At 46.6% G+C, this 16,177-nt stretch overlaps 1 protein-coding gene and 1 long non-coding RNA gene across 2 annotated transcripts; one reads left to right on the forward strand and one right to left on the reverse strand.

The window, feature by feature from the left end:
- Positions 1-142: 142 nt before the first annotated feature.
- Positions 143-2,505, forward strand: LOC307229219. Its single transcript, XR_013844122.1, has 2 exons — positions 143-221; positions 706-2,505. It is a non-coding gene; the product is annotated as an uncharacterized lncRNA (long non-coding RNA).
- Positions 2,506-2,937: 432 nt separating this feature from the next.
- LOC307229721 (short coiled-coil protein B) lies at positions 2,938-7,028 on the reverse strand. Its single transcript, XM_079999773.1, has 4 exons — positions 6,901-7,028; positions 6,339-6,410; positions 6,177-6,257; positions 2,938-4,868 (listed from the first exon to the last, which is right to left on the reverse strand). Exons 2-4 carry the CDS (start codon positions 6,355-6,357, stop codon positions 4,726-4,728), a joined length of 243 nt encoding a protein of 80 aa, XP_079855899.1. The 5' UTR covers positions 6,358-6,410; positions 6,901-7,028; the 3' UTR covers positions 2,938-4,725.
- Positions 7,029-16,177: the final 9,149 nt, after the last annotated feature.

Consider the following 16,177-nt stretch of genomic DNA (forward strand, 5'->3'; position numbering starts at 1 on the left):
CAGAAGTGACGGAGAAAGCCCCGGAGGAGGACGACGACGACAGCGCAGAGGCTGGAGGGGAAAGCCAGGAGGAGGAGGAGGAGGAGGAGGAGGCGGCGGCGGCGGAGGAGGAGGAGGAGGAGGAGGAGGAGAAGGAGGAGGAGGAGGAGGAGGATGATGATGAGGACGATGATGAAGGAGAAGAAGAGAGCAAGACTCAGGAGAGAAGATCAGAAAATGAGGTTTGTCTTTCTTTGTTGTTCCTGATCCGACAAGGGAGCGGTTCTGGATCCTAACAAAGATGTGTCCATCCAAGAGGCAGATATCCCCCAAATATCCCTTGTTTTTGGAGGTATTTGCCACTTGGCGGGGGGGGGGGGGGATATCTGGATGTTGATATTTGTGTTTTGTTAGCAGATAACCCTCCTGCTGTGTTAACTTCACTCATGTTTGGCCAACTCTGTCAAATTGTTTATTGGTAACTTTAAAATAGATTCACAGCTTTTAACAAACTTGTCACAGGGAGGAATACACTGTCAGTTGTAATTTACCACTTCTAGCTCACATTTAACTGAAATAATTTATTTTTTTTTTTGTTATTATTTGGGACGTCATGGAGGATGAAGATTTGACTGTAACAACATTAGGGTTGATACTAGAAAAATGACAAAAATGAGTCGTGTCACTTTTCATCTGAACCTTCCTCAATGTTTTGGTTTCCTCCAGTCAAACGAGGGGGGAGACGCTCTGAAACAGGCGGTAAGGAAGAGGAGGGTACGGAAAGACTGAAGCCTGGCCGGCCCCGGACGAGGGTGGGAGGGGCCCCCCGAGCATGCACGCTCTCCAGCCAATCGGTTGTCTGCAATCAACCCCACCACCCCCACCCCCCTTAATCCCACAAGCAGGACACTGTTGTTCCAGTGTTGCTTTCTGCTTTTTTGTTTCTTTACTTAAGCGCCCCCCCCCCCACTCAGTCATATCCACTACTGTCCTGTAGAATCCCCCCCACCTCCACCACCCCTCCGTTCACTCTCTCCTTCCGCTTCCTCTGAACACACAGTTCTGACCATGATGGGAGTGCACAGTGAGGCTCTGTGCTCCAGCTCAACAGGTTTGAAATGAAACGTTTGAGGTGAAAGTTCAGACTCTAAAGCTTTGGTTTGAGAGGCTTTACATCCTCAGGGATTGACGCTTTGCAGGCGTAGTCGCCCTGTTCTCGGGCTGTTTCTTGGACAGGTGTGCTTTACTTTCAACTATTTCGTGCTTGAGTCAACTAGAGGCCTGAAGATGATTTCAGCCTGGGGGGCAGTGTTGGGCAGCCTGGAAGGTGGGGTTGGGCAGCGCGGGGAGGCGGTGTTATGGCGTGGCTGGCTCTGGGCTCGGCTCCGTGGTCTGATGATGACAATAAGTTCTCTAGTCTCCACGGACATTTTGTCTGCGCCAGCCACGTCAAATGCATTGAAACTCCCAGGATGGTGCTTCCCCGTGCGGCAGGACCACGCCCCCGGACATCCAGCCGGAGCAACCGAGGAGTGTTTGAAGCTATAAAAATAAAAAATAAAAGTGGAATGTTCTTGATGGTCAAGTCAACCACTCCACTATAATCCAATTGACCACGTACTGAAGCAGACTAAAGGCAAAAAGGCGCAGAAACAAAAAAGAACTGAAGACGGTGGCGTTCTTCAGGCAGACATCCCACTGCAGATTTGCAAGGTCAATGTTAATTTATCCAATTACTTTTGACCCCCTGCAATAGGGGATGCATGGGGAAGAAGGTCTATAAATCCCAAACTGTTCACCCGACATGGATGTTAATACTATCAAAATTAAAGTGGAGAGTCTGAACTTTGGTATTATGGTGAATCGTTTCATTTAAAATCTGTGCTATTGGAGTGCGGAACCGAAACAACAAAATGTCTCTTTCCAGTCACTGCTCTGTAGTTCATGATTGTTTGTTGGGTTCACCAATCCAGTTCAGAGTAAGAGAGAGAGGTCAACGCAGACACCCCCCCCCCCCCCCCCCCCCCAAAAAAAAAGCCCCACACTGCTACCAACTCCAGCTGTTGAGACTACAAAACACAGCAGGGGTGGGGCAGTGGCTTGCATCTCGAAACCTCCTTTGTCATCTCCTTTAATCTGGCAGAAAATATTTGAGGAAGCGGTTATCTGCCGAGTTCATTTAAACAGGCTTTATAAAAACGCCGACGCACACTAAACGCTGGAGTCGGCGCCTCGTAATGGGTTTCAGCGGAGGGAGGCCAGGTATGGACAGAAGATGTCCATCGAGACGTCAACACAGTGACGAGACCTTTGTGACCGTTAAAGTCACCGCAGCTTTAGGTTCATGATTACCTTTTTAAAAAGGAGGTTTTTGGTGATTTTGTTTTCTTTTGTTGTGTGTACGTTTTAGGTAATAGCGTTTTGAAACTGAGGATCAGCACTAAAAAAGATTATTTATTGTTTTAAGACTTGTTCATTTTATGCCAGTTAGGGAGAGAGGAAAAAAATAAACTTACGATGCAGGTTTGAGTGACTTTTTTTTGGCTATTTTCTATATAACCATAACAACCGACTTGCTTTCAACCAAGTAGATCCCTGAACAGATCTGGTAACCCTCAACTGGATAGATTGACAGTCAGTCCGTGGGTTTCCTCAGTCACACAGCAGTGCTATCCCAGCATGCATTGCTGTGCAGAATGTCTTGAATGGTTGCCTGGAAAAGTGTACGCTAATTCCTTGTATCGTTTTCTTTTATATTATTTCAAGCTTTTGTAGTTCATGTTCGGGCCCAATGGTGGCATATTTCCCTGTTTACATATGTTTTGCATATTGTACATTGCTCTTGGAAGTAAAAAAACGATATTTAATACAAAATGTTGAAAGTTTGGTCACCTGTCTGATTTGGTTGCTTTCAACATCAATCCTTCAAGTAACTGAGGCCACATGAATAAAAACAGGTTATTAAAAGAAATGTTTTAATAAACCATTAAGTGTACAGTCTACACACAGGGCAAAGGTGTGTATGTTGGCCATAATCATGCTAGTAAATTAAAACGATAACTGTACAACCAGAACATATCAAAATACATTTCAAATAATAATTACAGGATAACTCAAAAGTGCCGTGTAACCTTACTACACCTTCCCCTGCGTACTGTAGTACCAAAGCTTATGCTGCGTTCCAGACATTTTCTGCAGAGGAATGACATGGATGTGCAACTGAAGCCATGAACTTAACATCCACCATGCTCTGTTTTTCAACATCTCACATTGACACAGGGAGCTGAGGCCTCTGCGCTTCTGGTTTACGGTGGGAACAGCACAATATTCAGCAGAACTCATACGAGTGCTGGAACAGGCCTTTCCAGGCAAGGGAGCGGATCGATAGCTCTCAAGTCCTTTTTGCAGGGAGAGGCTGTCTCCCTCCACCATCGCTCTTCTCAACGACAGAGGTTTGATGCAAGAAATGTAACCAGGCGGCTTCAAAGCTGAGTGATCAGCGTGCCCTGCGTTTGGTTCAAGCGTGACATGATACGGCACTTGAAAACCTTTTTTACTGCGTTTCGGAATCAACAGGACCACTAACAGGTTTGGGCAGGTCCTGGAAAACATTTTCTTACGGATAAAACCATTTTTGAACAGGAACGGCCCTGATGTAAACAGATGGTTATAGCAGTGTGTATTTAGCAGCATTTACCCTTTAGCTTCCCTGTAATCTGTGGACATCTTGTCACGGCGTTTCAATTCATGGCATTGCCAATTGAGCATCAATTTGACAGTTCTATTGTACAATATCGTGACCAATTTAAATCTGTTCTGCGACCATGAAAATCACAATTTGATGGAATTCAATTTCAAAATGCAATAACTTGTGCACGAATCGTGACTGAAAAGTAACACGTCTACATGGTCATGTAAATCAAATACTATACTCGTCATTTATCGTTCACATTGTTCCATCCAGTTCAATCCAGATGAAACCAGTTTTTAAGAGAAATGCAGTCAATAAGGTCGTGTTGACGTCTGATAAACTCAGATCCAGCTGATGCAGAAAATAAAGAAAACTATAAATAAACAAAACAAACTTAAGTTCAGGATTAGCAATGGGAGGGTTGCCAGCACTGCCAGGCAGAGAAAGCATGTTAGGACTCAGAACGCAGCTTCAAAATTCTCGTAGTAGTTTTGTCTAAACCTTCATAACTGGTTGGGTTGGACGACCCCAAGGTTTAAAAAAGGGATTTTAGTTTGTTAACAAGTTATCTCAGACTTAGAGAGCAAATTGAAACGAAATGCCACCGCAAACTTGCACATATCTGGCATCCCGAGGACAAGCACCGAGCCCTAACTACACCGAGATCATAACACTGGAACGTAGACAGGGAGGCGTCCGGGAGCCGTAGGTACAAATGCCCACGAACCGCTTATCTGGGACCAGATCACAAGTTACTCCAACATTTCCTTTAACAAACACCCGTTCTTCTGAGTGCGTGGCGGAAAACCCATCTGGTCCCGCACAAGGGGGTCCGAGGGAAACCTCTACCTGCAGCCCGGGAAGAGAGAGAAGCCGTTGCCAAACCGACCGGGTTCGTTGCCAAAGCCAATCCGGCGAAAACATCCTGGTCTGTTCCCAAGACACCCCCCACCGCGACTTTGTGATGGAATCGTCCCCAAAAAACACTGGACCGTCCAGTTCATTCTCTCGCTCGCTCGCTTGCTTCGGGGGCTGGTGGGTGGGGGCGGACTCCTTTACTTCCGTTTGCTCTTGGTGTCAGTGGTCTGGAAGACACTGGAGGCAGACATGAGGTTCTCTATGTACTGACCCAGAACCTGGTTCTCTGACTTCAGCTTCAGGTTTTCCTCCTTGACGGCATCCACGCGTGCCGACAGGTCTGTGTGAGAGAGAGAGAGAGAGAGAGAGCTCAATCTATATGCTAGAAATATGCTAGGGCTGTACGCTCGTCAGTCCAATGCCAATATTACTAGTCGGGGTGGGGGCGGCGGCTCTTCTATAGGCTGCCTAGCACGCCATCCAGCGGAGACGTAGCAATCGGGCGTATGTTGCGCACCCGTCTCCCTTTGCGACGGTACCAACGATGCGTGCGCCTGCAATCCGAGCGCCAAGACGGTGTTTTTATTTCAGATGTTGGTAACTTCACGCCTCCTTATGGAACCAAACAAGTGTGCAATGGGGACACTTTCTCCGTGAAGAAGTCTCGCCCCGATCGCCCCCCTCTCCATGCGTAATGCACCGAAAATAAAGCAGTGTTAATTCTGCTCTTTATTTGGTTTACTTTTTCCTCTAGTAGCGTTAAAATCTGGACGATACCCATCCCTACTAGTGCCTTGTCCCCGTTCCTCCAGATAAAACAACTAAGACACTGTAGTTGTTTTATTCGGAGGAAAGGCGATCGGGGCGCACGGAGAGCCGTGTTCAGACGCGGACGATTCACACATAAAATGATATTTATTTATATATATATATATATATATATATATATATATATATATATATATAATTCCCCATTGAAATGTTATCTCTGTGCATTTTGTAAGCTGTTTGACCCTGTTTTTGAAATTCAAACAAAACGACTGCTCCACTTGTCCACTTTCAGCAGCCCTTGAATATACATTACGGTTTAAGTGTCTAATCTACTAACTTCATCAAACATTCCCCCCATTAAAGGAGACCCGGTGGATGAATTTTTTTGAATTATTCACACAGACATTTCCTGGGACAATTGACTGAAAATGATCAAAAATATAAACTTCAAATAGAAGAGCTAAATGCTTTCCAGGCCCGAATCAGCCTGTTAGGATATAAAAATGGATCAAACTTAAGATAAGGACCAAGCCAAATGTACGCATATTAAATTATTCATCGTCTCTTCAGTGTGTGTGTGTGTAAGCCTCAACAGAACATTGGATAACCAAAACGTTAAGGGTTTAGTACTCATTTTGAGTAGTAAATCGTATGCTATTCCAGATTTAGACCCAAAGAAACAACAAATTACAGATCGGATCAGCCGGGTGACAACTGGGTATTTTACTGTCAAATAAGGACAATTGTGTTGCTATGACGGTTAAATAAGTTAGCTTGATAGATTAAAAAAAATAAGATTATTTCACCAAAGTTTAGATTAGTCTTAGATCCTGATCAGCATTCAATTTAAGGAGAGAGTGAGAAACACAACACACACCTTCCAGCGTGTGCTGGAGCTCCAGGACCTGGTTGATCAGCCGGGTCTTCTCCTCCACCTCGGCTCGGTTCTCCACGTCTCCTGGAGCACAAAACACGGAACATCGACACGGGCTTTGTGAACGCGCGGGCGGAACGCCGACGCCCAGGGGCGCACGCTTACCGTCCATGTCGCAGCTCATGGTGAAGGGCTCGTCGTCCCGGGAGGGATGCAGGGCTGCAGCTCCGCCGTCCGCTGCGCAAACACACCAAGCACAACAATGGCGGCTCAGAACCACGGACACAAGCGGACTCGGTGCGGTCTGGATGTCGGATGAGTATAATGGTAAGATGGGTGCCACGAATTATTAGGCTTTAAACGCTGCACCGCTTGTCGCGTATTAGTATTAAAGCGGCTTTTTAACCGCACGGTGGAACATTACTCGGTATCGTTGGCGTCAGTGATCCGGACACCGCCCATCCCGGGCCGCCCTGGAACCCACTGCTCACTGGGGTTGTTATGGATTCTTTGCTCGACGGCTCCATCGTATTTCTACAGTTTGATGCATATAATGTGTCACGGGATGGACGTAGCTCCCGTCACTTCGTACACGTTTGGGAGCAGGACGCCGCTCACTCCACACGTAGACACGGGTTGGCAGCAGCCCGCTGTGCTAACCGGCTAGGCTAGCTGGCGCGGCGCGCACCCCGTGGGCTCCGGCCCCGGCTCCGTCGTGCGCACTCACCCGAGGAAAGGCGACGAAATGCAACGGCGTCGAGTTGAATCCGCCCCGAAAAAGACGAGCGGCGGCGGCGGCGGCGGCGGCGGTGGAAGGAAGGATCGTGCGGCACCAGCCTCCTCCCGCTCGCGCCTCGGCCGTCACGGTGTAGTTGCCTGCGCGCGCCGACAGGGGGCGCGGGGGGCGGCCCTCGCCATGACGTCACTGCGGTAAGCAGACGCGCCGCAAGTAAAACGACGCGTCACGTCCCTTCCAGAGTTTAGGGTTCACGGTAGATCTCAGGGTAGTTCTCTACCGTGAAATCGTTTGAATGCTGGGGGTTCCGAAACGCTTTTTGTACGGACATAATTCTTCATGTGTTATTGTTGTTTTTGAATCCTCCTCTGTTGTGTGTTAAGTGTGAGTTGAAGAGATTATTTGTCACATACATATAATGTTGTGTTAATAGACCCATGAAGCACTGTGTGTAGCCATAGAAAATGTGTTGTATACACATAAACCTTCCTTATTTTACACAATACACACGTGTGTGTGTGTGTGTGTGTGTGTGTGTGTGTGTGTGTCCATGTGCATGCATGCAGTGGAGTGGAGTGAGTGGGGATGGGAGGGGGAGATAGGGAGGGAGAGGTATATAATTGCAGCCTCTACATTCTGCTGTTTCTCTCCCATATGCTGCAGCTTGTTTGCCAAGACAAACCCACGGGGCACGACTGGCAAATTCTCTCTCTCTCTCTCTCTCTCTCCTGTATGTCAGACGTTTCTGTCCATACACATGTAGTCCAAACCCATGTTGCGTGGCACCTTTTCTCTCGCTCAAATAGGATTTCTAGTGAATTCATCTTAAAACAGACTCTAGTGTCAACGCCCCCGTTGCGTCTTGGTCACGCATATTAACAAAGCTTTATTTTTTATTTTATTTTTGGGGGGGTTTTTTTGTAGGCGTAGAGGATGCCGCTCGTTCTTCCTCGTGAAATACGACATCCGAGTCCCATTTGCTTTTTGGACGCCATCGCTGATCCGTGTCGTGCGATGAAAAGGCGGTTTACACATTAATTGGAATACTTTATTGCCAACCAACCGGCTACACCCGTAATGATTTACAGACGGCGAACATGAAAGCTTTGCAGGGAGTCACGTCCCAGTACAGAACCACTCCTGCGTTCCGAACCGTGTCACACCTGCCTGGGTTTAAGGGATTTTCGGACTCCTGCTTATGAAAACTCATGGGGAATGACTTAGGGTGAGCTCCACTGACATACCTGAACAGTCCACACCTACATCCAACCTTATTCTATATAGCAGCATATCCCTAAAAGCAAAAATAAATCCGTTTTTAAAGGGGACCTATTGTGCTCCTTTTCAACAAGTTACATAGGTCTCTGAGGTCCCCAAAACCTGTTTTTGGAGTTTTTTGCCGAAAATATCGCTCAGATTATGCATTCTAGCCATTTTTTTAAACATGCCTCTATACCAGCAATTCCCAACCAGTGGACCCATAGAGGGTATTGCAAGTGGATCGCCAAATCATGGGCAAAACACATAGATTTTATTGAAAAAATAAATACAAAATTATTAATGACTTAGATCGTTTTAAAATTAAAAAAAAACAAAACTAAAAATCATTCATTGTATTTTTTCTCTAAAACCTTCAAAAATGCATCATCACTGATAGTTAGGAACTTATGTTAGGGCATACTACGTCCAAGCCTGACCACGATCGACGTGCACCTATACATTTTTTGAACTTGAGGTAATAATAAAAATGGATGGTTGGCAAGCATCAGGCACACTGAAAAGGAAAGAAGCCATTGAGAGACTCAAGACAAAACACCAACAGGAGATGTCCAAGCTGCTTGAATTTTTCGATAATAAACTCAAGGAGTATCAGGGCAAGAAGAAAGTCATCGAAACGTCATGGACGGGCACTGAGAACGCAGAGGCAGCGGAGGCGTCCTATCAGGTCGCCCCACTCATAGTCAAGCCTGGTAAGCCATATACAATCGGGCATAATTTCTGCCACAAAAGTGATCGTGGGGGTGACGTTGGGAGAGAAGGCATGCAAGCCAATCAACCTCATCTCATTTTCTGATAACTCAGTCAAACGCAGGATTGACGAAATGGCAGAGAATGTGTCAGAACTGCTGTTAACGAGCGTACGAGAGAGTCGTTTTTATGCCCACCAACTGGATGAATCGACAGACATCACAAATCGGTCAAACTTGCTTGCCTTTGTAAGGAATGAAAACAATGGAGAGATAAAAAGGAGAGTTCCTGTTTTGCAAATCTTTACCGACACGCGTTCAACTGCTGAGGCCATCTTTAACATTCTGAACGCGTTCATAGTTTCGAACGGGATTGATTGGTCTAGATGTGCAGGAGTGAGCGCCAATGGGGCCCAAGCGATACTGGGCCAGCACAGTGGAGTCATCACCCGGGTGAAAGCTGTGGCTCCACCCATAGCATCCGTCCACTGCAGTATACACAGAGCAGCACTGGCTGTAAAGAAAATGCTGTAGATCTAAAGACCGTTCTAGATGAGGCGGTCAGAGTCAACGTCGTCAAAAGCCACTCACTGCAATCACCTTTATTTCCTGTTTTATATGACCAGATGGACAGTGACCATAAGCAGCTTCTGTTACACACCAAAGTCCGGTGGCTCTCAAGGGGGAAGGTACGGATGCGACTTTTTGAATTGCGTGATGAGGTGACCGTGTTGTTTCTCGACACAAAGTTTGAACTCGCACATCGCGTCAGTGATTTTGAGTGGCAGGCTAAAAGTTGGGATACCTGGCCGATATTTTTAGCCACTTAAATGGACTCAACCTCAGTCTCCAAGGAAAGGAGTGACAAGGTTCAATGTCTAGAATTAAGTAGAAGCGACCATAAGAAAGATGTGGGCCAGGCAAGTTGACCGGTCAAACTTTGACTCGTTTGAGAATGTATGATTTTTTGACAACAGAAGAAATGCAGCTTCCCGTCACCGTGATCAGTAATGTCAAAGAGCATCTGCACGGTTTGAGGACAAGCTGCGCCAATACTTCCCAATCCCAAACGTGCAGTGCAGCTGGATGGAAAACCCCTTCGCCAGCCACAGTGACCAGACCCTCACAGGCCTGAGTGCAAAAGAGGAGGACGGTCCTGTGGATTTCTCCTGCGACAGCGCATTGAGCCTGGCTTTTTCACAGAATTACCTGACAAACTTTTGGCTTCATGTTGCTTCTGAGTATCCCAATCTGTCCGACAGAGCCGTGCAATTTCTGATGCCTTTCCCGACGACGTAACTCTGCGAGCCTGGCTTTTCGGCGCTTGTGGCACTGAAGAAGAAATACAGGAATAAACTGAATGTTGAGCCAGATCTTCGCCTGAGACTGTCGTCCCTTAAGCCAGACATCAAGCATTTGGTGTCTGCCGTGCAACATCAGCCTTCTCATTCGGTGAGTTAATCTCCGGTAATTACCGTTTTTTGGCCTGATAAAATTATAAAAACAAAACCCAATAAATTATAAACTGGTAATAAATCTCATACAAAACATAGCCGCTCCATCTCCCCGATGGCTTGGTTGGGACAGGCCAGTGGTGCATCCGACACCGGCACCTCAGCCAGAGCGCGCCAGCCCTCACTTTCATTGCACCACAGGGTTTTGTTTCATCCTCTGATTCGTGCGTGCAAGCCGATCTGCCAGGCCAAGCACATCCGGTGAGAAGGTCTACCGTGAGTGTGTGGCTGACCTGTCACTCTGGTGCCAGGACAACAGCCTCCTCCTGAACGTCAGCAAAACTAAGGAGCTGATTGTGGGCTTTAGGAGGGGATTACAACCAAAGACGCACGCGCCGTTGGTGATTAATGGGACTTCTGTCGACAGGGTGAGCAGCTTCAAGTACCTGGGAGTCCACATCACGGAGGATTTAAAATGGACTTTACATACAGACACTCTGGTAAGAAAGGCCAGGCAACGTCTTTACCTCCTCAGGCAGCTGAAGAAATTCCGGGTCTCGTGAGGATCCTCAAGTCCTTCTACTGTGGAGCAGTGGAGAGCATCCTGACAAGGCAACACCACTGCCTGGTTCGGGAAATGTACAGCTCAGGAGAGGCGGGCCCTGCAGAGGGTGGTGACTTCAGCCGAACGTACCACTGGAACTACCCTCCCCTCCCTGCGGGACTTACACCAGGAGGTGTAGTAGCAGAGCCCGCAGGATCATGAAGGATCCTCATCACCCCAACGACAGACTAGGCAAGGGCCTCCGCAGTCACACAGCGAGGACAGAGAGACTGAGACGGAGTTTCTTCCCACAAGCCATAAGGACTGTCAATGCTGACCTCACTTGGGGTCCTAACAAAAAGCACTGAGTCACTCACACTGCCTTACTGTACTGTATGTTGCATACTGTACTACATACTGTATCACTGTTCTGGGTTACTGCATACTGCGCTGTATTGCTGTTCTGTTCGCTGTTAACTGTATTGCTGTGTTGTACTGCTGTATACTGTAGTGTAAATATTTTTACTGCACATATCTGTATATACAAATAGCCTATCCCGTATACATAACTCTATTCCCTTCTTTTTTGAACCCCTGCTTTGTATTATCTTTTTGAGTCTTATTTAATTTTAATTTAATTTTATTTAAATTATTCTATTCACTAATGTCATTACGTTTTAGGAATCAGTTAGTTTCAGTTAGTTAGCTTGGTAGTAATTAGGTTAGCTATTATGTTCGGTTTAGTAAATATTGTATATAATATCCGGGTGCGTTGTAAAGGCATTTCACTGCATATATGTATGAAAGTATGTACTGTATATGTATGTGACGAATAAACGTCTTGAATCTTGAATGCCCGCACCCTCTTTCCCCACTGCTCCCCCGGAGCCATGGACTGAGCACTCAGCCCCCGGCTCCGGGAAGCGGCGAGGTCCGTGCAAGGGGAGCTGTAACCTAGGTTTACATTATATCTGTGTTTGTTACATAGACTGTTATTGAAACGTGACTGATATGGTTCAAATTTGTCCGGTAAAATAAAAGATTTTCGGACACCGGCCCGTTTTAAGACAGTGGTGTAAAAGGAGCGCCCGATCCCAAATCCCAAAAATGACAAAGTGCTGCTTCAAAAGTTAGTTATGACTTTCATAAGATAAATCTTTATTAATCTACTTTGGGAAAACCAGGTGTCATAGCAGCAACAGCAATAGTAATGAGAATTTTGCCGTGTTGAAGCACACAGGTTTTTTTTTGGTTTTTTTTTCAGTTCGTAAATGTTTGGAGAAAACGCACGGCGGATGGGATGGAGCGGGTGACCACGTAAAGACGAGTTGACGTCAGCTGGTGCAGAGAGTGGAAAGAACCTTTGAAAACCGAGCGTTCAGAGCGTTTTGTTCACAGCGATTAGTTTATCATTAGTTGACCCCATCATCTGACACTTTGGCCACGTCTCATATGAACACCCCACACTGTAACATTAAATATATGACAGAAAATAAGGAAAAGCTTAATAGGCCTTTTAATACTTTCCTGGGCACGTCATACAGAATGTTTCATCAATTGCAGAAGATTCCATTTTGTTCAGGTAATGAAACTGAAACTTCCTATTTGAACTTGTTTCATATTATGAATAGGTAGAACAACACGTGTCGAGAAAAGGTGTTGACTTCCTAGCAGGTCAAGGTGTTCACCTTAAAGGTCCCAAATAAGACACTTGATAAGATTGTTCCACTGAAATGAGTTGAAGCCAAGTTTTGGTTTCAGTTTTGACATATTTTCAATTTATATTTTCAATGAACGTTCTTTACCTGTGTCGTCTCCCAGGGAGATATTGGTGAAAGTCCCGTCCCCCTCGTCCACTTCTCCCTCCATGACTCCAGGCTTTCCACTACTTGTCAAAGTGATCCAACTTCAAAGTCTCCCCGTTTATCTCTTCCTTCCTCCTCCCATCCCTATATCTTCCTCCCTTTTGCCCTCCACCGCCTTTCTCTTTCTCCCCCTGTCCCGCTCCACACCTCCTCCAGTCAGGTGTCTCCTCTGCTCTGCATTATTCACGAGGTCACCTGCTCCACCAGCATGGAGGTTCAGGTTACACGCAGCGGCACCTCCTGAAGCCATCACAGTCCAAAGTCAAACCCCAGACGAGACAGCTGTCTCCCTCCCTCCCTGTCTGTCTGTCTGTCTCCCTCTCTCTCTCTCTCTCCCATGAGGGCTGTATTGGCATGGCAAAAATATGTTGACATTGCCAATGCAAGTAGAAAACAGAAAGTGAGGAATATAACCTACAATAAAAATGGAAAATTTTAACAGTGTTAAAAAATAAATAAATGAATAAATAAATAAATATGTATATATATATATATATATATATATAGAGAGAGAGAGAGAGAGAGAGAGAGAGAGAAGTTAAGCTCACCAAAAATAAAAACATTTAAACATTGATATTAAAAATATCGAAAATCCTATTATTTATATCTCATATAAAAAAATAGATGATATTTAATATGAATCTCTCTCGGTGTCAACAGCGCGGATGTTGTTCTGCGTTTGTTATTGTGGCGAGAAAGTAGTGACGGAACACCACTTCCGGTTCGGACCGGAAGTGGCGCAGGTGCAGCTGGGACAGGCGGTTTGTTGGCTCGGTCTGCCCCCTGCTGGACACATGCGGTCACCGCAGGTAAACCCAACGCAGACCGAGGGCGGCGGCAGGAACTGCAGGTTTCAGGTGACGCAGGGTTATTCGATGCCGTCATAAGTGTAAGGGGATGAAAGAGCAGAGCGCTGCGATGAGAAACCGGTGACACGTGGACGGTGAAAACAGATGCCCCGCTGCTTTTTATTTTATTTTTATTATTATTATTTTTTTTTCTCAAAAAGTTCCAATCCAATGCGATCGAGCGTTAAACAGCAACTGGGCGCAGAACAGTGAGACAGGAGTGGAGTGAAATGGAATTAAGCGGCATCGGCATTCAAGCTAAATCACTTTAGGTATTTGGTGGAGTCACAAAGGATGTGACTACGCATATAGGCCTGTCCTGACTACATGAATTACAGCAGCATGTGCTTTGTGTGTGTGTGTGTTTTGTGTTTATTTGGACAGAGTACACTAAGCCTCATAAAAGAAGAGGAATCTGACATTTATGGGATCAATTTCATGGAAAGGGACGGAGCACGCAAGGGTTTGGGGAATAATCAGAACCTCTCGTCCGGACTAAATCCTCCCCCCTGGCTGATAACCCCGATCCTGGACCAGTCACACGTACGGCTTTGAGGTGTGTGTGTGTGTGTGTGTGTGTGTGTGTGTGTGTGTGTGTGTGTTGCCCCGGCTGTAGCGGCGGCACGACCCTCTCTCTGCGGAGGACGTTTTACTCATTGGGATTGGAACGAATGGGCAGGGAGGTAATTTGCCCCTTTCAAAAACTAGAAGCATAAACACACACACACGCACGCACGCACGCACGCACGCACGCACACACACATGCACATGCACACGAGCGCACACGTACACACACACTCGACAACCTAATGGAGGCCAAAGCAAAGGTCACACACACACTCCCTACCTCTGTGGCTCAATTTTTTGCCAGTCTCTCGCCTTTGGTTTGTGTGTGTGTGTGTGTGTGTGTGTGTCTGTGTGTGTGTGTGCGTGTGCCTGTGCGTGTGCCTGTGCGTGTGTCTCTGTCACTTTGAAGATGTAACTGTTTTGCTGCTTACATTGTGGCCGTGCCGCTATTTATCCCTGTCTCTCTCCCTCCCTCCCACTCACTCCCTTTTTTTCCTCCCTTTCCATGTGTGAAGAGGGATTGTCAGACGATGAGAGAGAGAGAGAGAGAGGGGGGGGGGGGGGGGAGCGAAAACAACTGCAGCATTATTGGCTGAATAAATCTTAAGTGTTTCATATATGCAGCACAAAAGACACCCGGATGCATAGAGAGAGGGGGAGGGAGGGAGGGAGGGAGGGAGGGAGAGAATAGAGAGAGTGGGCGATCAAAAGAGAGATAATGGGTGGATAGATCGCGGTGTGACAGTGTGCTCCCCTCTCTTTCTCTCTCCCCTGTGATAGTCCACAGACCAGATGCCCACTTTGGCACCTACACTCACCACTAGGTATGGGGCAAACACACACACACACACACACACACACACACACACACACACACACACACACACACAAACACACAAACACACACACTGAAAACACACTGAAAACACACTCTTACATTCACAGACTCAAACACACACAAGGACTGCCTGTGCAACAACCACATCACCTGCACATGTAACTCCCTAACACCAAAAGGCACACACACGCACGCACACACACACACACACACACACACACACACACACACACACACACACACACACACACACACACACACACACACACACACTTGGAATGGAGAGGAAGCTGTAAAAGAGCACTTGTCGTCCGTCCATCTCGCTGCCTCTATGGCACTGAGGACATCAGGGCGTGTGTGATTCTAAGCAGCCTCTCTCACTCTCACACACACACCCACACACCCACACACACACACACACACACACACACACACACACACACACACACGGCATACGTTGCTATGGTGACGTATAAAGACTCCAACAAAACATGATAAACTAAATGATCTTGTGTGTGTGTTATTGTATTTGAATATATAATAATTGTAGTCATGCATGTGGAGCGGTAATTAATACTTAAGTGCAAACTTAAATGAATGTTAAATTCCCTGCAAAACAACCAAAGGAAACAACACCACTCACAGTTGGTTAACTTTACACAAGCATCATGAAGCATCATGTTCATCTCCGAGCAGGTTTGACAATGGATTACTTTGCATTATGGATGTATTTATGGATATTGATATGCAGCTTGGAGAGAGAGCGCGTCTATAGAGAACTGTTTCCTGGGAGTGATCAATGATCTGTTGACTGACTGATCGATGGCTGATCGCTTGGTTTCCACAGCCAATAGAAACCCTTCTTTCATCTTGTGAATATTATTATTTCCGTATTACCAAGCTGTTAATAGTAATTCACATTTAATTATATCATAGTACAAGTAATAACATGAAGCCGCAACTTATCACCGGACCAACGCGGCAAGGCCGCGGCAGGCTGCCGCTGCGCTGTCGTCCACGTCGTCGCCGTGGCGCCGCGCCGCCGCACACCAGCCGGGACGCAGCCAAGCCAAAGTAAAGGAGGCGCCCCCGCCAGCACGACGTTGGACGGGACGGGACGGGATTTTGACGGCACTTTTCTACGGGACGGTGCGTTATGCGATGTCTGCTCTGCTGTTTGTCAAC

Source organism: Zeus faber (assembly GCF_960531495.2).
Source record: "Zeus faber genome assembly, chromosome: 4".
Taxonomy (NCBI): domain Eukaryota; kingdom Metazoa; phylum Chordata; class Actinopteri; order Zeiformes; family Zeidae; genus Zeus; species Zeus faber.